This window comes from Lonchura striata, chromosome 2 (assembly GCF_050655825.1).
Source record: "Lonchura striata isolate lonStrDom1 chromosome 2, ASM5065582v1, whole genome shotgun sequence".
Classification (NCBI taxonomy): Eukaryota; Metazoa; Chordata; class Aves; order Passeriformes; family Estrildidae; genus Lonchura; species Lonchura striata.
The window spans coordinates 10,686,435-10,711,002 of record NC_140704.1 but is presented as its reverse complement, the minus strand read 5'-3'; the positions used below and the strand labels follow the sequence as shown (position 1 = coordinate 10,711,002).

The 24,568-nt window shown below is 37.7% G+C and overlaps 1 protein-coding gene across 4 annotated transcripts in view; it reads left to right on the top strand.

Moving 5' to 3' along the window:
• Positions 1 to 24,568, top strand: part of LARP4B (La ribonucleoprotein 4B) — a 54,514-nt gene that overhangs the window by 17,570 nt on the left and 12,376 nt on the right. For 2 of the 4 annotated variants that reach the window (XM_085572956.1, XM_021528805.3), the window contains exons 1-11: positions 7,598 to 11,140; positions 13,046 to 13,193; positions 13,385 to 13,546; positions 14,511 to 14,592; positions 15,036 to 15,172; positions 16,350 to 16,453; positions 18,203 to 18,313; positions 18,800 to 18,853; positions 19,194 to 19,403; positions 22,386 to 22,492; positions 22,977 to 23,231. In XM_085572956.1, coding sequence (XP_085429082.1) covers positions 7,739 to 11,140; positions 13,046 to 13,193; positions 13,385 to 13,546; positions 14,511 to 14,592; positions 15,036 to 15,172; positions 16,350 to 16,453; positions 18,203 to 18,313; positions 18,800 to 18,853; positions 19,194 to 19,403; positions 22,386 to 22,492; positions 22,977 to 23,231 — 4,772 coding nt within the window. In that variant the 5' untranslated portion in view covers positions 7,598 to 7,738. Of the gene's footprint in view, positions 1 to 739; positions 875 to 7,597; positions 11,141 to 13,045; positions 13,194 to 13,384; positions 13,547 to 14,510; positions 14,593 to 15,035; positions 15,173 to 16,349; positions 16,454 to 18,202; positions 18,314 to 18,799; positions 18,854 to 19,193; positions 19,404 to 22,385; positions 22,493 to 22,976; positions 23,232 to 24,568 lie in introns of those variants that run through there. The other 2 variants (XM_021528807.3, XM_021528806.3) reach the window with 2 other exon arrangements.

Genomic DNA, 24,568 nt, shown 5'->3' with positions numbered 1-24,568 from the left:
TGTTACAGATGCAGTACTGCAATTTCCTATGAATAAAAAACTAAAAAGACATTTTACATTGTTTTAGAAAAAAAATTTAACAGGCCCGATTTTCACACCTCAATATTTACTTTGAGACTTCATACTTTAAATTAGCTTGTATTGTTTTTTGAAGACTTTTAAAAATAGCAGTACTAAATAATAGCATCAAATTTCAAAGCAATACCACTGTCAGACTTTCAACTCTGAGTTTTTTACTTGTTTAATCAAATAAAATAAGATTTTGGGATTATAGAGCAGAAGAACTGGTTGAGCATTACTAGTCTAGCAGAACTGTTGTAACATGCTTCTTAAATTTTGCAAAGATAAAGTGACCATCAAAGTAGTTATAGAAGAAGGGTTAGTTTGTGACTAAATGTTTCTTAGTGAGTGGAGTGGTATGAAGAAGTCATGGTTTGAAATGATGTCTGAATAAGTAAGTTGAGAATCAAGAGAAACTTTCTCAGTGGAATTTCCCTGCCCAGTGCTGTGGCAAGTGTTCATCAGTAATCCAAGGCAGCCCAGTGACTGGGAGCTGAGTGTATCTGCAAGGTGGCTTTATCCTCATTTTATGTTTTCTCTGGACGCATAATCCCGACCGTATTGTGTGGAAGTTCTTTGGACCTTTGCTCTGAGTCAGGATGGCGTGTCTGGAGTGGCTGCGGGTTCTCAGGAATTTCAACAACCACTTACAGAATCTTTTGTCTTCTTATTTCTGCAGCTTACAAAGGTGACCAGTAAAGTTCTCTCTGAGCAGCCAAAAAGCAGACAGCTCATGACTTCTGATCAGGACACTAAAGTTGTGGCTGAACCGCAGGTGCAGCAAGTACAAGAAGTTAAGGACGGTTCTCATCTAGTAAGTATTATAATTGCATGTTCCCCTGGTGTGTTGTAGGAAGCATTGTCTTTTCACTGTGTCTTAATCAGAATTGTAGGTCAGGACATTTTAGAAGGCAGTTGGCTGACGGCATTGAAACATTAAACAGCCAGAGCAGAGCTGTTGGAGGTGGTTAATTCTCTGTACTGACTAGAAGCCTCAACTCAGCTTGGCTTCAGCCCTTTGTGGGGGTTTACATAAACTGCAAGGTATGACAGTTTGCAGTCATTTAAGGTACGGGGGTTTTAGGCTATGCAGGAATTGTATCACTAATCTTGAATTAGGTTCTTGCTCACACCTTGCCATATGAGGAAAATGCAAGGAATGCACTTTGTATGGATGTGCAATTGAAAAAAGCACAAACCCATACAAGCAGGAATTCGCAGTCTGTAACAGGAATTTTGCTCAGTCAGTTGTGCCAAGTGGCATGTGCTGCTGTTGCTGTGCGCCTGTGCAAGATCCAGTAAGTGGCTGTATGGTAAGCTTTTGGCAAATCATACATTAGGTTGTGTACTGTGTGCATATGTGTTGTAAATGTTACATATGTTTTCAGGAAGATTGAAGACCTGATTTTTATTCAGATATGTTCAAATTTTTGTCTTTGTTAACTGTATATTGGGAAGAAAACATACATTGTGTATGTTTCCTCTTGGGGCATCTTGAAGGTTTGGTTTCATTTATGTTCTGCCAGGAGTTTCACTTGTGATGTGCTATGCAGCAGATAGTTCCTACTTCCAACTTAGCTTGGAACAAGCACTAAGGAGCATTGTGAAAAACTCATGCTTTTCATTTCTGAGAAAGCTGGTGCACTTTTTGTTTGTTTCTCTTCCCTCTTTTTCATTCTGAGTTGTCTTCTCTGTTTTGCATTTCTTAGATGTGAATTTTTACTTATTTAACAGTAGAGGAAAAAATTCAACATGGTTTTCTGCCATACTTTTGGAAGTTGAACTTTTGAGATTTGCTGGGTTTTTTGTTTGTTTTATTCCCCCCCCCCCTCCAGTACCCAGGGCATTAGTGCCAATAAACCAGTGTGTAAACTTGAGTAAGAGTGGCTTGCAGATTTGCTTCAAGAGCTTGAAGCTGTTGTGCATTTCAACAGGTGCATTAACATTAAAGACAATTCACTAGTCTTCGTATGGGTGCTAGTTATTTTAATTTGACATACTAGAATTTTTGTTTTAAAAAAAATTAATTTAAATCTTAATTCCTGTTCTTCCCTACTTATTTGGAGAAAAAGAGCATAATAATTTATTTGTATTTCAGGAGACATTATTGTTCTTTTCATGAGAAGAGAAAGCTGATGTCAACTTAGGTATCTTGGAATGTACCTATAGTGCTATAATGGTACATTTCAAATAATTTGTTCTATTGTGATTAAAGCTTTACTTCGGCTGAATATTTTATCTGAAAAAGATGAGTCCTATACCTTATTAGGCTTTAAGTTATACCAATACGACACTTTTGTGCACAACATCAGAAGGTCATTGTGGTATGAGCATAATTACCAATATATTTTGATAACAGTGGTGTTTTTAAAATGGTCCCTTCTGTAATACCACTGCTTCAGGACTTCACTTGCAAGTTCTGTGAACAAGATTATAATTGGAGAAAAACTTCACAGAGTGCAGGAAAGAATTAGCAAACTGAAATCATTAAGATACATCCATCTTTTCATAAATGTGATAGGAAGGAGAAAAAACTTGTGGAATCACAACTCTATTGCCTTTAGCAAGTACATACTTCAGGTCAGGTGAAAACCACCTGCTGTTTCTTGTGTCTTAATTATTTTGAGATCAGAGGGCTAGACTGCAAAAAGACGTAGGTGCATGTTTGTGCGGGTCATTATTTCAGTGTGCATGTGATATGGGGCCATTCTGCCATGGCCCCTAGTGAGCTTTCTAGGAGTCTGTTTTTAATAGACTTACAAGAAATGTGCTGAATTGCATTCCTAGCTATTTTGGCTGTGCTGTTCCACTGGGATATCTTGATACACCTTGTCTAAATGCTTTTGTTCAGGAAGAAAGTTATTTCAATGGGGAATCTTGATGCACTTCAGTAGAGCCTGTAAAAATAGGTATTAGGCTAATTCTTAATCAGAAGTGGTTATATGAAGTATTTTTTTTTTCTCTTTGAACAATAACTTAATTGTTCTAATTATGAACTTAGTCATTCTGTTATTTGGCAAGAACAAAACTGAAGACATTCTACTGGGAGTAATGTTGAATAGGTAATCAATAATGACTAAATTAAAATGAAGTTTTTGATGTTTGGATGGAATCCTTCAAAAATCACTTTTCAGGGCTACTGCTTAAAGATACACAGATCACTTGTTCACTAACATGTTTCAGAGTCTAACCTCAGTGAGACAGTCTTTTCTTCTGCATTGAAGTAGCTATGAAACAATGCTATTTAAAGCATAATGTAGATCAATCACAAGTCTAGTATGGTTCAATTCCAACACAACCAATCAGTTTGGCTGATTCTAGTGGTATTTAACAGCAGAATTTTGCACACAAGTTGTTTGAAGGAAATAGGCATCTTGAGATCTTCACGGATTTCTTGTCAATAGTAGCTTAGACTTAACACATTGGAGGTACATAGCTTAGAGGATACTAGCATATTCTTAACTTCGACAGTTATCTTAGCTTTGGGAGTTAAATGTGCTATTTTTTTCAACTTCTTTAACCTAGAGGTGGACTTTTCACTTCAGGTGACATCTGCCAATGGACTATTTGTATCCTGATTGACAGTTACTCTTTCTGAGAAAGCACTTGTTAGGCTGGACCAAGGAGAGTCAGCATTTAAGAAGCAGCTCACTCCATTTTAACTCACTTCTGTGCTTCCTTTTCAATAGTAACTCTTTGCTGCTAGAAATTAGGTTACTCTGAGGGAAGAGGCCAAGTTGCAAATCCCATGGTGGAGGTAGTTTGTATGTCCTGTCTCTGCCAGATAAGATTTAAATGACTTTTAGTGCTAAAGGTGTGCACAGTCTTTTTCTTTGCTTGTTGAACCTAAACTCTTCCTCTGTCATGCTCACATTTGAATGTGTGGCCTTTCAGCACTTTCTAAATTGAAGACCTGATCTGGAAATTTGAAAATATCTTTAGAAGGGATTCTTGTGCGACAACAAGCAACAACAAGTTCTGCAAATGGGTGTTCCAGTGCAGGATATTACAGTGGTGCCATTTAAACTTACCATCTGATTGCAATATTAGTATTACCCATTCATTCCCTAGCTGATAATTACCAGGTGCTGCCATGGGTTTCTGGTAATGGGAATTCAAATCTGTGTGGTACACTGATTTTTGTCAATCCTTATAGGTACTGTAAATACAAGTTCAGTCATGCTGTTGTTCAAACCAGAGGAAAAATAACTAGAACTTCCTGAAAGATGGCACTTAATTTTACTTCCCAAAAATGTTTTCCTTAGGAAGTACTATAAAAGGATGTCTCAGGCTTACTGCTGCTGGATTATGTTGTTCAAAAATCCTTCTGCAACCCATTCAAGAATAAGCCTCAGAATGAAGAGGAACTGAGGAAATCAGGCTTGCTAGTTAAATACAGGACCATGTGTTCGGTGAAAATTCAGTATACCATATAATCCTCAGATCACTGGACAGTACACAGTATTACATGCAGTATGTGCCAGTTTAATGTTAAGCAGGAGATTGTATAATGAGTAGGTGGTATTTAATAATTCAAGAGATCACAACTGGCTTTAAACAAGAAATTGGAGATTTAGACTTTAAACTGGATATGTACAGTTTTAGCATCATGATGGATCAATACTGTTTGGGGTTTGCTTTTTCTGTCGTGGTATTCTAGATTTAGGCCATAAGAAAAGTGAATAGGCTATAAGAATAGTTTAATACATGTAGATGACATCTAATGCTCATGTTTGATTATTTCAGTGTGTAGAATATGTACTTAAACTCTTAGCAGTCCATTAACCGTGATCTCTTGGAGGGAAAGTTAGGCAATTTGATCAGCTGTTTCAGAAGCCTGCAGTAGTGTCACTTCAACATCCTTTGTGACACTGCTCTTCTCTGTTCCCTTGACTGGTGATGGGCATGGCATCAGGTGTGGCCTGGGAGTGCACACACATCTGTTTCTTCAGAACTTGTTACATTTGCATGACTTTATTACAGAGAAAGAATAAAGGAAATTTGATTGGACTAATTTTTGAGTTGTGTTATTGTAACTTTAAATCTAGATTATGTTTTTAAATTTAAAAATATATCTGGGATATATCATAAAAATATTACTGGGATAAGTCCTTACTCCTTGGCAAAGAATAGGTACGTGGAGAAATGAAAGATGGGGAAGTATGCTCTAGTTAATAAGCATGTTGACTTCTTGCCTTCTGTGTAGGTGTGTGCAGGACATAAGACTAAATACCTATTAAAAAAAGTAATTGTTCAGGTTATGAAAGTGCTGCTTCAGAGCATTTTTGTTTCATGCAGTCAGAAAACCTGTTTAGGCTTTGAATAGACAAGAAATATACCAGAGCTAAAATATGCATGAATAAAGGGGAAAAAAACCAAAAACAAAATAACAAAATTTACTCCCCAGACGAGTTGGGCTCTGAAGTAGCAGAGCATGAACTCTGTTAAGTGCTTTTCAAGCTGGTGGCAGTGTTAAGCTTAGCCAGAAGGTGCCTTGAGTGCTGTAGCATAACAGGAGTGGCATTTTCTGCTTAAATTCATGTTGCCTTTTTTTTTTTTTAAAGTTGTAATCCCACACTAAATAGTATTGAGAAATTTGACTTAATGAATGTACACTGTAGCTGCTTTAAAATAGAAATTATCCCTGGAACCCTAAGATAAAAACAAGGGAACAAGTACAAAATGTACACATGAGAAGGGTATGGGAAAACTGGAATAAGTTTCTGCTTGCCTGAACTGCTTCACCCCTTTTCTTCCCATTAGTTGATAGGAGAAGTGGTTGTTAGGCACTAGAAAAGTGGACTTTGCCCTGGTCTGTCTCTTAAAGACACTTAGCTCCTCTCTAGAAAGCACGAGTTAGAAATGGTTAAATTCCAAAGGGAAAAATCTTGCTATTTGTTTACCTGATAAGGGAGTTTTCTGAATAGTTTTGATTTTTTTAGGTATTACTGTGACTTTAAGCTGACATTAAAAACAGTTAAATTGTTTGCTCATGGCATTTCTTCAAAAAAACTATTATAAGTAACTCCCTCCCCCTTTCCCTGTTCTCGGTTCCAGGGAATGCTAAAGAGAGGAGTGACTTGGCATAGTTTTCAGTCTGGATCCAAGCATGTTGAATAACTTTGTCCCAGGGGAGAATTAAAAAAAATGCAGCAGATGGCAGCAATGATGCATCAGACTTCCTATCCTTAGGAACAGTGTAGCTGCAGGCACTTGGAGTCTTCCTGGGTTGGATAAGGAGTGGGGGGAGGGTAGTTTTCCTCTGATCTTACTTTACAATTTCAAAGCAGACTTGTTGAAGAGGGGATGTACTTTTTTTGTCAATTCAGCAATCTTTTATGATCAGAGTTAGTGGAATATTAATTGCCATAAGGTGCACAACCAGTGGAAAAATAGCACCGGGTTAAGTGTTCATCTGAAAGAACATTTGAAATAGAGTTTAAGGGTCTGTCTTGTCTTACACTCTTACATATTTTCAATATCTTTTTAAAAAACAGAGTAGAGTGGTGCTGTAGTTGTACACTCTGTAAGCTTTCTGAAGTATGGAGTCCAAATCTGAAATAGTAGCAATGCATTTGAGAGAAGGTCTGAGTGATGTGAAGTAATGGAAAGGCAAATAAGAACAAATCTGTTTAGGGCAGAAAAAGATTGCTGGGTATTTTCAGCTTTATTATTGGGCTTTTATATTTGAAGAAACAGAACCACTTTTTATTAGTAACTACAAGAACTCACAGTAATAGAAGTATTTCAATATGTAAATACATGTGTATAAAAAAGATTTTGTTGTTATGAGGTCAGAAGGAGTCTGTATATGTACAAAAATGAAAACTATACTGAGGACAGACTTTTGGAAGGAATAGCATTCAGCCAAATTACTTTTTAAATATTTCTGAATTTTTAGTAAAAGGATACAGGGTTTTTTTCTGAGCTTAAGTATAATTAATCCTGTCACAGTACCATGAGGTGGGTAAATGATCTTGAAGCCCCCTTCAGTGCTGTAAGTCACTTAGGAATTATGTATTCTTTTTATTTTCATGCAGATAACAAATTTTAAAAAAAGGCTTGGAACAGAATTAGCTTCTGATAACGTACAATGACTGCTCAATGGAATACATGAGGTCTTATCTATCTTTAGCCTGTTTTTCCTAAAGAAGTAATTGTGGTGTAGGTTCAGCTCTGGGGGAAGGGAGGAGAAGGAGAAAATGGTCCAAAAAGTGTTTGATCTACACATCAGATTTAAACATGTAAAGTCAGAATGCATTTGTCCTTGTATAGAAAGTGGGAGTTGTATTAAATATGAAAACAAGTAGTTTCTGTCACATGTGGGCATTGTGAAATATGTTGTTTAAATATTTTAATGATTTGGATGGACAAAACTTTTTAGGAAGTTAAACAATAGAAGTTCATGAGACTCAGTAATACTCCTAAACAGACTGTAACCTTATTGGAAGGAGTATTTGGCTTGAATATTACAGTGTATATGATGAAATACTGAAACATTGCTCAGCAACTGGGATTTGGACTTTGAGTGGCAATGACATATGAACCCCTGCATGGTTTTAAAGTGTGCTATTTTTAGCAGTTGGGTGTTGGCTTGTCTCCTCAGTAGCCATAGAAAGTTTGTGTAAAGAGGAGGGTGATTTGCAATGAGAAGACCCCCTGACACTGCTTATTAAACATGGGCTGCTGCTTCAGTAAGGAATTGAGTAACAGCACAAGTGAGGAGAAAACCAGCTTGTTACAAAAATCTGTGGAAGAGGAAGCACCAAAGTCAAGGATAAGTAAAACTTTATCTTCAATTTTTGGAACTGTGGAAAGCCAGGATCTGCATACAGTGGGAAGGACAGTTAATGGGGCAGCTGTGACAGTCGGCATTGAACGTGTTTGTAGTGATGATTGTGCAGTGTCAGATTCTAAATTTGGTTTTTGGGGTAGAAGAGGAAAGTATTCGTCATATAACAGCATGGGGAATACTCCCCATGTGAGCCCTAGGAGGACATATGGCAGACCTTTTAGCTTCTTTAATTCCTTTAGTCACCTCTTGAAAGTCTCTGGTACGTATGGAAATCTGCACACAAGTGAAGAAAAGAAAGATAAGATTATTAAAAAAAGAGCACCTAAAAAACTTATTAGTAATGATCAGCATGTGAACAATATAGAAAATAATAGCACTATTAATAATGAGAATGTAGCTTCACAGGAGCGTTGCTTGTTTGACCATATTTCTAATTCACGTGTACCAGATATCTTAGACAAAGGCTTACAGAGTGAAATTTCCTTAAATAGAAATTCTCTGGAGGATTATGCAGTTACATGTGACCATTCAAGGCAAAATGAAACAACAGTAAATCTTGAAGACAGCAAGAGTGACAGCTTACAGAAAGTTTCGAGTTCATATAGAGAGATGTCTCCAACATTTTCCTGTCTTTATGTAGACAACAGTCAAAATGTGAAAGACAAGGAGTTTTACAGCATTTGTGTTGTAGATGCCGAAGATCTGAAAGGGGATGAAGAGGTGCCAGCTACTGTGCATGAAGAGACTGCAGCAGACGTAGATAACTCAGCTGTTACTGATGAAGGAATGTGCACCATGGCACGACCTCTAGACAGGGGAAAGGAATTTCCAATGAAACAATTGGCACAAGTGGAAGCTGAGTCTAATTCACAGAAAGAACTGTTTGAGTATAAAAAGGAGAATAGCTCAAACCTGGAGAAAAAGGATACAAAGGAATATTGTAGCCTAGACATCCAGCATTCTTTTGATAACTTACTGACTGATGGGTGTCAGGTGCATAGGTTAAATACTGACAGTACAGTAACAGATGTCTTAAAAGCAAAAGTGCCTGGTGAAATCATCCCTGAGAATCAGAAAGAGGAGGTATATACCATGGGTTGTGCTGCCAGTTGGAATGAATCACTGCATACAGCTTGTGATTCTGTAAAGCCTGTGGATGCTGCTGAAGAGGACCAATACAGCCCTGATTCAGAAAAGGTGAAAAACAGTGATTGTATTTCCAATGTATTGTTAAACACTGGACAATCAAATTCAGGAAAAACTGAAGGAAGTAATCATTCTGATGTTGTAGCACTTGTTGTGCCACTAACTAGGCATTCCTCAAGCGTCGTAGAGCAAATAAATACTAAACAGGTAGTAGACAACATAGGGGATAATGTTAAATTGTCATTGGAGTTACATGAAATGGATAGTGTAGACAAACTTGATGAAGAAGTCTGCTTTCTAGAGCCAGAAAGTGAAGTAAACTCAAATGTGGAAAAGAAAACACTTGACAGAACATATGGTGATAGCCAAACATTTTCACCAGACTCTAGTGAACATTGCAGCAGTTTTGAAGAATCCTTGAAAGAGGGAGAGAAATGCACTGGTACAGTTTCTCATAGCTGTGAAGCTTTGAACATGACTGAAACACAGCTAAACTTGGAGGAAGGTTCTGATTTTCAAACTCATATTAAGGGTTGCACTGAAATCAAGACATCATCTGAAGCTGCAATTCACATTGGCATGGAGGAAGATACCTGTGTGTGTGCCACTGAACTGAAAGGTGACTTGCTTGAGGAAGCTAGTAACTTGAGCAGAACTGGATCAGGGATAAGTGATGGCACTGTGGAACCTCATGCACATAATGCAAGCAGAGGTGAAATGTTCCTAAAGGAAAACAGCCTAGAGTGTCAGGTTTCACAAGAGTTACTAGAAAATAAAGACAAAGTATGCAAATATTCAAATTCAGATAACAAAACCAGTGTCTCTTCTGTGTCTGTAGAATGTGAGCATATGAGTAAATTAGATGTGAACAGCAGACAAGATGAACAACAGGATGTATGTTCCTTCCACACAGTGGAAAATCAATGGAGTGCAGAGACTGAGTCAGCCAAAATAGCTGGGCATGTAGCAGAATCTGTAAAACAGACAAAATTTGAAGGTCAACTAAATAAGTCCATTGATAACAAGGCAGAAAATGTAAACCAGAACCTGGATAGTAACATTGCTGATTGTGATAAAGGCATCTTCAATTGCAGTAAAGGCTTGGCTGACAGTCAGAATGCTGCCTCAGACTCCACTGTACCTGCAGCCACGGACAGTTATATGGACAGGAGTGTAAAATTAAAAGGTGCCACTAAAAATCTGGAAGATGCCAGTAAACTCTTAAATAAAGACCATAATGTTTTGCCTTTATTGTGTCAAAATGCATGTTGTCATGAGCATGATAAGCCAGCAGAAGAGCCTGAGTTGTGTTACTGTGCCAGTCCAGAGCCAGAAGTTGCGAACACTCAAGCTTCTGTTGGGCCTTTTACTGAGGAAAGATCAGAAACTCATGAAAAAAGTATGTGTGATGTAAATGAATGTAGTCTTCAGGAAGGTGAAGTAAACCAGTATGTCAGCATCCATGCAGAGGAGAACCTCACTGATTTTGGTTTATCAGCTGAGAATCTAGAACCTTCTACCAGGGGGAATTTGGAGCAGTTGCAAGCCAAGACTGTTGAACTGAAAAACACCAGTTACATATTAAATACTCAGATGAATGACTTGACCACAAGCTGGGAACAGATGCAGCCAGATCACAAGATTTTCTCAAACAAAGAGCTTGGAGTTTGTGTTGACCCAAAGCAGGTAGACAAATACGCTGCTACTCCTTCTTATGAAATACCCAGTGCCTCTCCTGGTGCAGCAGGATTTCAGCAAGGCAGAGAGCAGTGTGTGTTAGGTCTGATGGAAGATGGATCAAGTGACCAGAAGCAGTCCTATGACCTGGAGAGACAAAATCCTCACGTTGAAATGTGGTCACATTTCATCAATCTTCAGACTGGTAATGCTGATTGGACAAATCAGCTGCTTTCTGACACAGTTCCTTCTGCTAATGGTGAATATCTAGTGGGCTTTTTATGGAATAATGCGGCTTCTAATGATACCATGAAGAATGACAGACTGTGTATAGTTAGTGAAAACTTCCAAAATGAACCTGAAAATTTAACAAGTGCTTCATATGCAGTGGAAACATACCCATATCAGCTGCTAGCACCGGAACATGCTGGTATGTGGGGATGGCACAATAAAGACGAACTTGTAAGTATTCTGCAGAAGTGATTTGCCCTAAAAGCTGAAGCTAGAAGTTTGACTAAGCCAAGTCAAACTGTGGTTTCATTAGTTAAATAGATGTTATTTTGTCCTAAACCCGATGACTCCCTTTCCTTTGAAAAACCAAATGCTGTACAGAATGCAGAAGTCAAAAATTTTGCTGAATATTGTTTTTTTTTGTTCTGTTTACTTTGCTAATGACTAAACTGTCACACAAAGTAACTTGATTTCAGGTTCTCAGTTTCAGCTGAACTTAAGATAAACAGTGTGCAGAAAGGAAGCTTGCTACAAACCATTCTTAATGCTCTTCAGCTTTGTACAGGAAGAAATGTTTGTAGATTTCCTGAAGATCTTGTTTGGTAGCAATTGGGAAATCTCTTCCTCACTTCTGGAGGTGAATAGTGCTGTAGAGAACAGTGTCTGCAGAAGTAAGAGGAAGGACCTAGGATGGATCTTGGCTAGCTGGGTTAAGAAACAAGTGAAGCTGTCTGGACACAATCCTGAGCTGCTCTGTGGACCCTGCTCAGGTGGGGAGGTTGGACTGGATGACCTCCAGTGGTCCCCTCCAGCCTTACCCACTCTACAGAAGTCAACCTGTAGCAGCTGCTGCTCCTTTTCCTTCCCTGCTGAGCTTCCCTGAAATTGTTCCCCTCACCCACTGTTGGAATAGTTGGAACAGCTGCTCTGACCTTGCCCAGTATTGCAGTGTGGGCAGTTGATTGTGCTCGAGGCTGTTTGCTGTCTCCTGGGGGAATATCTTATATTAATGGAAACTGATGGATCTTGCTGTCATCTTTGAATCTTACTATGCAAGTAGTTAATGTCAAACACTTCTGCTTTTTGTTAAGTCTTCTCTGTCATTCAAGAGATGTGTTTAAGAAAAATTTTTAAGGTTTTTTTATTTTCTGGATATATTTTCTATGCACTGTGATAAGTATTTGGTTGTATGTGTTTAAGAAGATTTAAAGCTTTATGGGGTTTTGGAGTGCCTGTCTTTACACAGTGTAATGTTCCTAGCATCTCTAAATTTAGAAAGCAAATTTTTAATAAGCTTTTTTAGTGTCTTATCATGAGCAATATTCTTTCCCAGTGTAATTACATTAAAACACTCAACATATGTTTTGTGTGGAATAACTCAATGCATTTTGCTCAAACATAAGCAAAACAAATCTCATGTTACTCTAAAGTATTGTAGTAGATGTTTGCACTGCAGAGATCCATCACTCTTAAGCACAGATGTGACCATTTATATGATGGCTGTATATAACCATATGTAATCATTAAATGTGTCCATTTCCAATCCAGTTTAAAAGAGGTTATTTTGAGATTATTTAACTGGATGTGGTTATTCATCCTTTTTTGTCCTAATGCCCTGTTCCTCCTCTAAAATAATAGAAATTGTCATGTGCATCTTGCCGCTTTCAGTTTTCCAGAATGTTTCATTAAAACTGTTACATGGTTATATAATTTCACAAAAATCCCTGTACTTTTGTATTTTCTTGATTTCTTTTTAGTATTATTTTGTAGAAACAGATACAATAGCAATATAATTAATATCAGGTAGACATGTATATTAGAGAACTGCCTGAAGTCTAGGTCAAGTACAGGCTGAGTTAGTTTCTCAAAGGCAAAGAATGAAATGTTTGTTGTCATTTGCTTGGATAGCATTTTCTGGTAGTTCTTAATCAGGGAAATGAGATCCTGTGCACTACAATTCAGTTGTGTTTGTACCTGAAATGATTATGGGAATTAAGTTAATATATTCAGGTGTGAAAAAACATGATAGTAAAATCTTGAGTTGTATGTCTGATACTTTTACTTGAAACTGAATGTATCTGTGCACTAGATGCCTGCTGTGCATCCCCAAAATGCGTAATCAATTTCATTTTGCAGGAGTCAGCCAAGGTTTCTGAATTAAACCCCAATGCAAAGGTGTGGGGAAATCATATGTTACACTTGGAAGCAAGTGGTGCCACTGATGGTAGCGTGAGCAAAACGTGGGAAGAAATACCTGACCAGCCTCCAGATTCCTGTACAGAAGGTATGAATAAGAGTTTCTAGCTGTTGCTCAAGCAGAAGTTAAAATTCGGTGCAGCACTGTCTCGATTTTAATTTTCTGTTAAAAAATGTAAAGCAAGTAGGCAATCACTTTTATTTCAGATGTAGTTTTAACTCTGGCATTGTTGTGATTAGAAAGAACACTTTTGAGTGTGTCTGTGACGTGTGCTGCAGGACTGGATGCCAATGGCGATGGCGACAAAAAGCACCAGAACGCGGTGCTGACAGAGCTGCCGGAGCCGAGCGCGGCCATCCCGGGCTCAGAGCAGGCGGATATGAACCCTTTGGCTCTCGATCATTCCGACTATGAGTCTATGCATGAAACCACCCAGACAGGTAAGAGAAAGCTAAGATGTGCTTGGACTTAGTTTAAAAACAAACTAAACACATACTTTGAGTTGAACATCAGTGAGCATCTGAAAAACAAAAAAAGCCCCCCAAACTATACCAATGCCTCATTCAATATATGCGTTCTTTAAACAGACCCTAGCAATTCCTGTCTCTTTTGCAGTCAAATTTGGATGTGTTTAGAGGCCAGTCTCCTCCTGGTTTAAATCTTAGAAGGTGCTGCACAGAATCAAACAAATGCATGTTTCTAGCTGGGTCAGGTACTGAGGTGAGATTCACATGCAGTTTTTGTCTCAAGTAGTAATGTTAATGTAGGGAAAGACCCGTTTTGTACTTGAAATGCTAAAATAAGCAACATTTTAGTATTAACTTCTTCACATTCTTACTTAACTTCCAGAATTTCTCTTCAGTGCTACTGTTAGTAGCTGTAGTCTATACCAGATGGTATGTTTTAAGAAGCTTCTGGAAACTAGCTCATATTCCATAACTATATTTTTGAAAATCTTCTCTGAGTTAATGTGTTGGTAATTTAGAGTGAGACCAGAAGTTCCTCCATTGCATTGTTCCCTTGCATTGCTTTAGTCAGGGTTTTGTCAGCCAGAAATTGGTTACTTTCCTGAGAATGGAGCACAGATCTACGAGCCAAATCACTTCGGTATTTACTTTGAGATGCGCTTGTAGCTGTAGCTGTTCTGAAAGTGCTTTGGATTTTTATGTATTTGGAGAACAGAGGTTAACAAGTGAAGTCAGACATGGTTTCTCTTTTTTGTCTTAAATAAAAAGAGTTGCCATGAAATTTCAGGGATTGGTAACTAACACATAATGAGCATCTACTGAATTTGAAAATTGATTACCACTTATGTAGTCAGTAACAGACATGATGGCTTGTTTAAAATAGATACTGTGTAATATAGCAGAGCTACTTTTTAATTTGAAGTATTTTAATTATTAGGTGGAAATGAACAGTTGCAGCCAGAAGGTCAGGAAGATTTACGAGAATTACTGAAAAAGACACTGGAATTCTGTTTATCTAGGTATGTATTTACATAAATGTACCAAACTGGAGGATGACTAACTGCTTGGGATGTATGTTATTACATTTCTTAGTTGTCACCTAAATCTGAGTGGAAAGGATTAGAATTTGGAAAAAGTAACACATAAATTTCAGAGTGTTGTGTTGATGTACCTCTTAAAACTTACCTGAAACCTCTGTGCCTAATGTATAAACTAGCAAATATATGGGTTTGAAATGAAAGTAGTTATAAGCAATTACAGATCAGGCAAATTTTTATGATCTTTACTGCTCATAATTAAAACCGAATCATTTAAGCCATTTAGCAAGCTTTAAGCCAGTGATTTTCATTAATTAGCAAAAATGCTGAAGGAATTGGCCTTCTACTATGTGTTGAATTTTTGTCTTAAGTTTACTGGACAAAGTTAATCTGTGACATTTCCCTATTTTTTTTTCTCCCAACAGAGAAAATCTTGCCAGTGACATGTACCTTATATCACAGATGGACAGTGATCAGTATGTGCCAATAATGACAGTAGCAAATCTTGATCATGTCAAGAAACTCAGTACTGATATGGATTTGATTGTTGAAGTGCTGAGATGTAAGTAAAAGTTCCTGTGTGCTGGAAAGCATTAGATCATCACAGTTTTAGGACTAGTTTTATCAAAGCTGCTCTGTATTCCAGCTATTGAATAATGATCTATGCACATAAGAATTAACGATTTTAAATTGTGGGATGTGGTTCTGTAAAGACAGGTGGGGAAAAAGGCTTGGAGGAGTCTCACTCTGTTGAAGAGAACCTTCAATGTATAGAAATCAACTGCATCAGTCATGGAAGCTCTATGGAAGCTCTGTGGGCCAAGACCCTGGGGGTGGTTTCCAAGGGGGATCTTACAGTTGGCATCAGCTACTAACCTAAACCAAGACAATAAGGCCAACAGAGCAATATTTGTGTCACTTAAGTGAGCTTTGGGTCAGCCAAGCCCAGTTCTTACAGTTGATTTCAATGGAAGAACAATACAGCAGCTCATGTCATCCATCAAGTTTCTGGAATGTGCAGAGGACTGTTTCCCCATAGGAGTGTTAGATGTGCCAACCAGGAATGAGGCACTGCTGGACTCCCTGCCCAGAAACTGAGAAAACCTGCTTTGTGCATCTCAGTCAGTGCAGGCCTTGGCTGCACCAGTCACAGAACTGTAGCGTTTGGGGTCGTGCTGAGCACACTGAGTGTTTCTAAGGTTTAACATTTTGCAAGAGCAAACTTGAGCTTGTTCAGAGCACAGCTGGGAGGAATTCTGTGGGAAGTTTCCATGGAGGATAAAGACACTAACTATACTAGTGCTGGGAGTTCTCTCCTGGAAGCACAAAAACATTTCATCCCCTGTAAAGGTAAGGGAAGTAGGTGGATCAAGAGACCCCCTTGGCTTAACTCTGTGCTTCTGAGTCTGCTCAAAACAAGAGAGAGGCATACCAGAGATGGAAAGGGAAATGAATACCTAGTGGAAGCTACAAGGGTGTTGCCAGGGTGTGTATAGATGCAGTTAGAAATGGAAAAGCTCAGCTCAAAATGAGTTTGGCCACAGCTACAAATTTTGTAAAAGACTAGGAAGCATTCTTCAGGCATGTAAATGATGAACAAAAACATTGTCTGCTTGTTTCTTAATGTTCAAAAATATTTGAGGCTCTGCATTGTAAGTCTATGTTCACAGCATCTTTTGGAGTGCAAAGCTACTAGGTTTGTTGACAGCTAAAATACATTCTTGTCTTTTCTTTCTTAGCGTTGCCTTTAGTTCAAGTGGATGAAAAGGGAGAAAAAGTTCGGCCAAATCAGAATCGCTGTATTGTGATTTTACGTGAAGTACCTGAATCTACTCCCATTGAAGTAAGTGTTCCCTTGTTCAGTAAAGAACACTTTTCCCTTAGGACTTGGAAGTTAGATTTCTTCTAAATATCAATAAGCACCTCACATTTTTTACTAAACTGTTAGTTTCTAATAGCACTTCTTAAACTTAGTTTATTGTCTTTGCTTGGATAAGAAATATTTTTGGTAGACGCATGTTGCTCATAGCAAGACTGTGGTAGAATCTGTAGTTCCGCAGAGGGCTGGGAAACTGATAGTGCTGTTTTTGGTAGAGATACATCATTTTCATGGCTTTATCCAACCTATATGCACTTGGTGCTCTCAGATCCATGGATAAATAGACAAAGACGAAAGAACATAAGCCTTAGACTAGAAAATGCCACTGCTGCACCTTGAAGCTTGTTCAAGTAAAGTAGTTAAAGCTTTGTAAATGTTTCCGTAATGATGAGGTGAGAGGTGTCAATAAGTCACTAAGAATCTCCACTGGCTTGTGGAATGAGTGCAAGACTGGAGAACTTTATTCTCTGAAAGATACTTAATGTCACTCTGATGAAACAGGGACTATGACATATGGAAATACTAGAAAAAATCATGGGGTCATATTTAACCATCTTGCATTTTCAAGAAGGAGGAGAAGGTGCAGATTCTTGATGATGGGTATATATTTTAGTTTCTCTTCTATTTAATTTTACAAAGAAGACTAAAAGATTCTGAAAGAGTTGCTCCTCTTAATAGCCATCATACAAAAATGAGAAGTACTTCAGTTTAGAAACTGGTAACAAAAAAGTAAGTGGCCTTAATAAAAGGAACATGAAACAAAATGCTAAAAGGAACTGGGGGGAGAAATTGGATATATGCTATGTACATAGCTTTAAAATAGTGGCTACTTCTAGCTTTCCAAATTTAATGTAGCCTTTCAAAGACTTTCTAACTCTTAGTATTGTAGATTTTTTTTTCTGTCATGAGTTCATCAGGTTGGATATATTACCACTGGTTCACTCTTAAATGTTTGACAAAAAAGTTCTGAGTTGTCTTTATTTTCAGAAGAGTTGTTCTCCAGTTAAATGTTTTATACATTGGATTTAAATTTGTTGTGCTGGGAAAATCTAGATTTAACTAACCAGATTTAATAGCCTATGTTTTCTAGCACAATAGAGTCAGGCTTTATTTAAGCAGCAAAACTCCAAGATGCTGTAAGGCCTCCCAAGTTGTTTTACCTTTTGATGCTGCTCATCTCAAATCTGTTACAAAACAAAAAAATATGCAAATAAATTAAAAAAAAAAAAAATCCAGGCTCTGTTTCTCCTGTAGAAACTAGCCAGTCATGTTTGAGGTAACATAAGCTGTGTTTTAAATACATGAATCTGTAGACATTTGAGTTAAAGTTTAGTTGCAGGTTTCTGCTGAAAAGGCAGAATTTCCTGTCCCATACCATATGCACAGGTTTTCATGTGGCTCCATGGCTTTGGGGACAGGGGAGAAATAGACATCTTTCTGCATTTGATACCAAGTTTAAATGTCTTCTCTAGCCTAAATAGCTCCCAGCTAAAGCTCTCTTGCAATATGGCCTTAGTGCTAGTTTTAAGTCCTTCCACTGGGGAGATTGGAGAGAGCTGACACTACTGCAGGTGTTCTGAACTATTCCGTTATGTTTCGTAAGCCCAACAGTGCTTTCTGTCTTTCTTTCTCAGTGTTAAGAGTTTTGCATTTTACATTGATGTTTTCTTCTCTCCATCCTTCCCCGCCTCCTTTTCAAACCACTTTCCCCAGGAGGTTGAAGCACTTTTCAAAGGAGATAATTTGCCTAAGTTCATCAACTGTGAGTTTGCCTATAATGACAATTGGTTCATCACATTTGAATCGGAAGCTGATGCACAGCAGGTAATGCTGTTTTTTGAAGCATATTAGAATGTAAGAGTAAATAAGGATGATACGAGGGTGAATTGACAGGTTGTAAACTGTATTACAAATGTGTAACAAAAAGAAAAACAGTAATGCTTTCCCTTAGGTAGTATCCAGTCTTCAGTAACTATTAAACATAACAAGAGGTTTGTTTTTTTTTTTTTTTTTGTCTTTCACATTTCCTGGCTTCCTGGCTAAAGCTATGATTTTTTTGTACTGAGGGTGTTGACTTTTTTGGTGGCACATTGAAATGCTTCAATCATAACCATTAGAGTCTTGTTTTAGTGCTACTGAAGCACTTAATGATAAGTTAAATGTTACTAAGTGCAGATGATGTATGAGAGTTTGCTATACTGTAACATTAGCAGATACTCTAAGAATTATTGTTAGACTTAGCCTGTCAAAACTTAAGTTTCCTTTATTTAAATTACATTTGACAAATCTAACAATTTCTTTTTTATAAAGGCTTATAGATACCTTAGAGAAGAAGTGAAGACTTTCCAAGGAAAACCAATTAAGGTAAATAGAGGTTTATGATGTTAGGGGTGGGGTGTGTGTATGTTCTGGTGGTGCTCACTGTGATTTCTAATACAAATTTAAGTGGTCCAGTCTCAGCAGCTGTTTGACCTGGAGGTGGGTTTAGAAATGTAGCACATATGACTTCACTTTTCCTCATTTCTGTCAGTGGTATATCCAGCCCAGCATCAGGCAGCAGGGAAGCATTCAGCTGTTCCTGCTGTCCTTGAAGGACAAAGCAGTGACTGATAAGTGTCCAGTAAAAGTTTGAGAGCTGCTAATTTGAACCATCCTGATATAATCTGAAAGACTGCTGCAATAAATAATCTAATCTCCTTTGCAGGCAAGGATAAAAGCAAAGGCAATAGCTATAAACACATTTTTGCCAAAGAATGGATATAGACCTCTGGATATGAACCTCTACACGCAGCAGCGCTACACAACATCCTTTTACATACCTCCAGTATACAGTCCCCAGCAGCACTTCCCACTGTACAGCCTAATTGGCCCACAGACTTGGTCAGCCACACACAGCTACCTTGACCCTTCACTGGTAAGTCTTTTGATTCTGAAACAGTTGTATTCTTTTCCAAGCTGATACTATTTTCTTACTGAGGTGTAGGAAACATACCTGTCCTGAAGAGAGGAGTTTAAGATTCTGGTTCTTGAAAAACAGTCCTTCAAAATCCATGCCATGGTATACAAGATGGATTATTTGAAAATTGTGTCTGATCTCAGACTGGAGTGTGGTTCTCTTCTTAAACTTTTCTTAAACCTCTTAGGTTTTGAGGCAGTTCTTTACTAAAGACTTGTCAAGATACCAAGTTATCTTGATCCTCTAGCAGGAATTTGGGTTGTAGGTTAACATGCTGAATTGCTCTGTTTGGCCTGTTCTTAAAGTAGAATACTTTCTGTGCAATAGTAGCATCTCTTTTGGCAATGACAAGTAAAATTGCTTTTGCTAATTAGAGAAATCACTTTAAAATTGCTTTCTAAATTATTTTCTTAAAGGGACTGTTGGTAAGGCTTGAAGCTATGGTGGAAGCAATAAATCCTTAAATACTCTATTGAGATATCTGCTGTATCCTGCAGTGCTGCTTCTGTCTTTTCTGCATTGTGACAATGTCATCAGAATTACCTTGGCCCCTTTTAGTTTGCCTTTGTTACCCTACAAATACGTGGAGCTTCCTGTAATGACTGGGAGGCTCAGGTTTCCTATGTGGAGCCTCTTTCTCCCCTCTGGAGATGCCTCTTTACTTGTGGCTCAAAGAAAAAAGGGGAGCAATGCTCAAAATTACAAGTTCTTTAGATGTTATTTTTTTGGCAGAGGATTAAAGTGTCCTTGAACAAACTTGAGCAAACATCCTCTGTGCTGAACCACAGCTAATTAAAAAGTTGGTGTGCTAAACATTTCACACACAGAGAAGGAAACCAGAGCCCTTGCAGGGGGAGGCGTTGTCCTGGGGATGGAGAATGTGGAGGAGACAAGGTAACACAGTGAGCAGTGTTATTCCAGGAAAAAACTGTCTTGTTAAGCAGCAATGAATGTGAGTCTGCCTGTAGATAAACTAAGACTGGCTGTTGTACAGTCTTGCTCTGGTATACTGAAGGAGCTGGATGAAATAGTATGGAAGACATAGATTAATAAACCAAAGGTTCAAACACATCATACTGTCTGTCTATCTGTAACTTTTTGTATCCAAGAAAGCTTACTAGTCCTATCCTCTGGGGAAGACTTGAGCCTGCCAGCATTAAAGAGCTCAAACTGTTCTTAGCAAAACAGGAAATCAGCTGTCTGTGCTTTGCTTTTCACTGTTCTGCAGTGTATTGTGATTGGTTAGCTGAATTTTATGTACATGACTGTAACGTGATGTTTCTTGATTCTTTTGTAGGAAGAGCTATATTTGAATAGAAATCACTTGAGGAGGACAGGGACCATGAGGAACCATGACACAGCAATAATTTTCATGAGACAGGGTTGCAGTTTGCATATAGAGATTTGTGTGAAAATACAGCAAAGTTTCTCTATTCTACTTCAACATAAACTGTACTTTCTCTCATCTCTAATTTGAGATTGAATTCCCCAGTAGTGTGGGCATACCATTTTCGTTATGAAACTTGAATATGGCAATATTCCTCAGGATTCTAAAACTACCTCATTCTTCATCATGTACTTAAATCATATTTGAGAAAAGATCTAGTTTTTCCTGTTCGGGGGGAAAAAAAAGAAATTGAAAAGAAAGTATATTTGAACCAGTTGACTTCTGTGGAGATGCTTTCGGTATTATTGGAAAATGGGAGAAATATTTTTTCCCCCCAAAAGGATCGCACATCATTATAATAAAGAAGAGTTCAATATTGCTAGGGTCCCTAATATGTTCAGTGTCTTCTCATTTTTCAAGTTCAGTGGTTGCTTACTAGCTTTGATTGAATTTTGCAGCATTCAGGTTGTAACTCTTAAACCAGAAAGCACTTCAAAGCATTATTTTGATGAAACTTTGTTCCTCAAGGAGCTTTGTTACAGGCCTTCTTTAATGGCCTTTTTCTGAAGCCTGAGGTAGCATTTGCTGTTGTGCATACTAGATTAGGCTAGCAGTAGTTTAAGACCCTTCTGTGTTAAATTTTGTTTTCCATTGATTAGTGATTTAACTTGCACAAGAAACATTTTTCAAGTTTAAATGTACCTTTATAGCAAATGGCCTTGATCTCAGCTGTTTCTCAACACTTAATAGAATGTAGAAAGAATCTTTTTGTTCTGCATTGTAGTTATTTTCAGGAGGAAAAGACAAGCAAGCATTTGCTGATGCTAACAGTAATATTCCTTAAATGAAACTCACACATTTAAATAAAAAAGACAAAAGTGTGCTAGTGAGGTTGGTGAAATTACTTTGAACATGCTTCAGGTTTTGAGGCATCTTTTTACTACAGGATAGTAATATGCTTCCACCCCAGAAAATGTTTTGCTAATGTTGTTTCTTCAGACGAGAAGACAGTGTTTCACATGTAGAATAAGGTGGTAATATCTGAAAATCATCAGAGTTCCACTTAACATCCACTTATTCTCTAGGCTTTATTTAGATGTCAAATGGAAGTAGAATAAGGAGCTTAAAGGAAGTTGTTGGGTTTTTTAAGGGAGGTATTCACATACAATTATAAGAGAAACAGTTACAGGCCATGTAGATTAGAAGCTCTGACAAAGAAGTATCTTGGTACTCCAAAGTCATGAGTCAGTGGTATGATGTGAAATAGGAGGATAGCTATTTAACTTACAGCCAAGAGTTCTAGCTTGATGTTTTTCAATCTTCTTGAACTATTATAAGTTGAATATGTGTAGTGGCTAACTTCTCAGAAAAACAGAAGCTTGGGGTTTTTTCAGAAATTTTGTAAGTTAGCTACAAGGCAGTAGACAGATACTCTGTTGCTGTTTGAGACAACCTTTAGAGTACTGTCCTGCACAGAATGGCATAAAATATGGGGTTAAGAAAAGTAATACTCAGTTTGTTTTTAATGAAAAGCATGCAATACATTTTTTTAGGTAACACCATTTCCAAATACTGGATTTATAAATGGGTTCACATCTCCAACCTTCAAGCCTGCTGCTTCTCCACTGACAACACTCAGACAATATCCTCCCAGAAACAGGCAAGTTCATCTATCTTTTAACAATACTGTTGCATTATCTGGCACATGGGGTTTTCATCTGCTTATTTTAGTAACACCAGCTAACTTGAGAATACTTGTGAAACTGAACCTGGTGCCAGAGTTGAGGCCAAAGGGCAGATGGTGCTCCTGATGTTAATGGATGTAGTGTTTTGAGATGTAAATGGACAATCTGAAAGCAGAGAACGTGTCTGTTCTGTGATTCAGGGTAATAAGCTGAAATATTCTGAGATGACATGTCATCAGCAGGATTATTCATCTAGTAAAGGTCTAGTTGAAAACAGAGAGGGAAAAGATTAATTTTGATAATTCACATGACCTGTTAAAATGAATATTGATCATTCTTATAAATGAAATAAGTGATAAAGGACTGAAGATCTTGCTTCTTCTGAATTCTGTGAATAGGCTTAGGCCTCAGAAGATCTCTGATAGTGCACGTATGTTGAAATGACTTTTGAATTTATAGGAATCCTAGCAAGTCACATATACGACATACAATACCCAGTGCAGAAAGGGGACCTGGGCTTCTAGACAGTCCTACAATATTCAACTTTTCTGCTGATCGTTTAATCAATGGCGTCAGGAGTCCACAGACGCGGCAGCCGGGACAAAGCAGGACACGGGTGCAGAGCGCGACCACCAGTTACACCAAGAGGGAAGTGGGAACTGGGCGGATGGAACAGACCAGCCTTGACTCGTCCCCTGGATTAGGGAGAGGAAGGTGAGTGTGCTCTGTAGTTGTCCTCTGAACAGCCAAGTACTGCTGCTTCTAAACTGCTGTTTAGTAGAGGTGTGGTATGTTACTGTTCTCAATGCTGCTTTAAACTCAATCTCTCCTCAAACCTAAAATCTTGCCAAGTACTTCACAGAAAGTGTTAAATACAGAACAAAGGCAAAGCAGACTTGCATACTTTCCCACCAGATGAAAATTATTATTGGCAACTGATGAACAATTTAGATCTATAAGATGTAATCCTCTATCCTTTCTTCATCTGGTGCAAGAAAGTTTTTGTATGTTGTTTGACTTTATTGAAGAAATTCTGCTCAATTCCATTGTTCAGCATTGTAGATTGTACACCTGAATGTGTATTAGCAGTGCTCATTCTTCACGTTTTCGGTTGAAGCATCAGAATTTTGACCAAATTGGACATACACAACAGCAAAGATGATGGATTGGGTAGAGGGAGGAAAAACTGCTACAGGCAACTAAGGAAACTATTGTTATATTGTTTTGAAAGCAACCAAACAAAAACCACAACCAATTACCTGAGGAGCTGAAAATTTGCATATTTATAAATACAGTTCTAATATGTGCTTTGTAAAAGTACTGTGCAGCCTTGATAATGGCTGTATTTATGACTTCATGTAAATCACATTTTGAGTGACTTACCGAATTGGAAGATAAGTGTTTTGCAGATGATCCTATTTCAGACTTGTATCATTGCAAAATTAAATGGGTATTTTGTGTAAGGGTTGTAATACTTTTCTAAATCTAATTTACCAAATTGTATTATAACTACTACATGAAAGTATGATTAAGAACTCAGGAAACAAGATTGCTCAGAAATGTACAGGAATAGTCCGTACTTTAAATTATATTTTGATGTTTCAGTATTTAATACATTTAGAATAATAAAAGTCAAACTAACTTAGAAAATATATTGATACTGAATTAGAATGCACTGCAAATTTTACAGTGCTGATTGGAAGGGCTTCACCTGAAGAAGGGCTGAAAATGTTTTGAAGGAGCCTTACCTGGATTGAAAATAGTTAGCTGTATTTGAGAAGTTACACTGGTATACAAAAATTCCTGACCCCCTTATTTAGATACTGTAATATTTTGTCTAACCCTAGTATGTAATCTCTACTGAGATGCTTTTAGCATTTGTCGTAGCACAGGAATTACTTGTAACCAGTGTATTCTTACACCGACTTGCACAAGATGTATACCTTTATTTTAAGGACAGAGGACAGGTTCTAGGAATTTTTCCCTAAAACATTTCTTAGTAACCTGTGTAGAACGAAGATGGATGAAATAGCAATTGGAATTAATTTCTC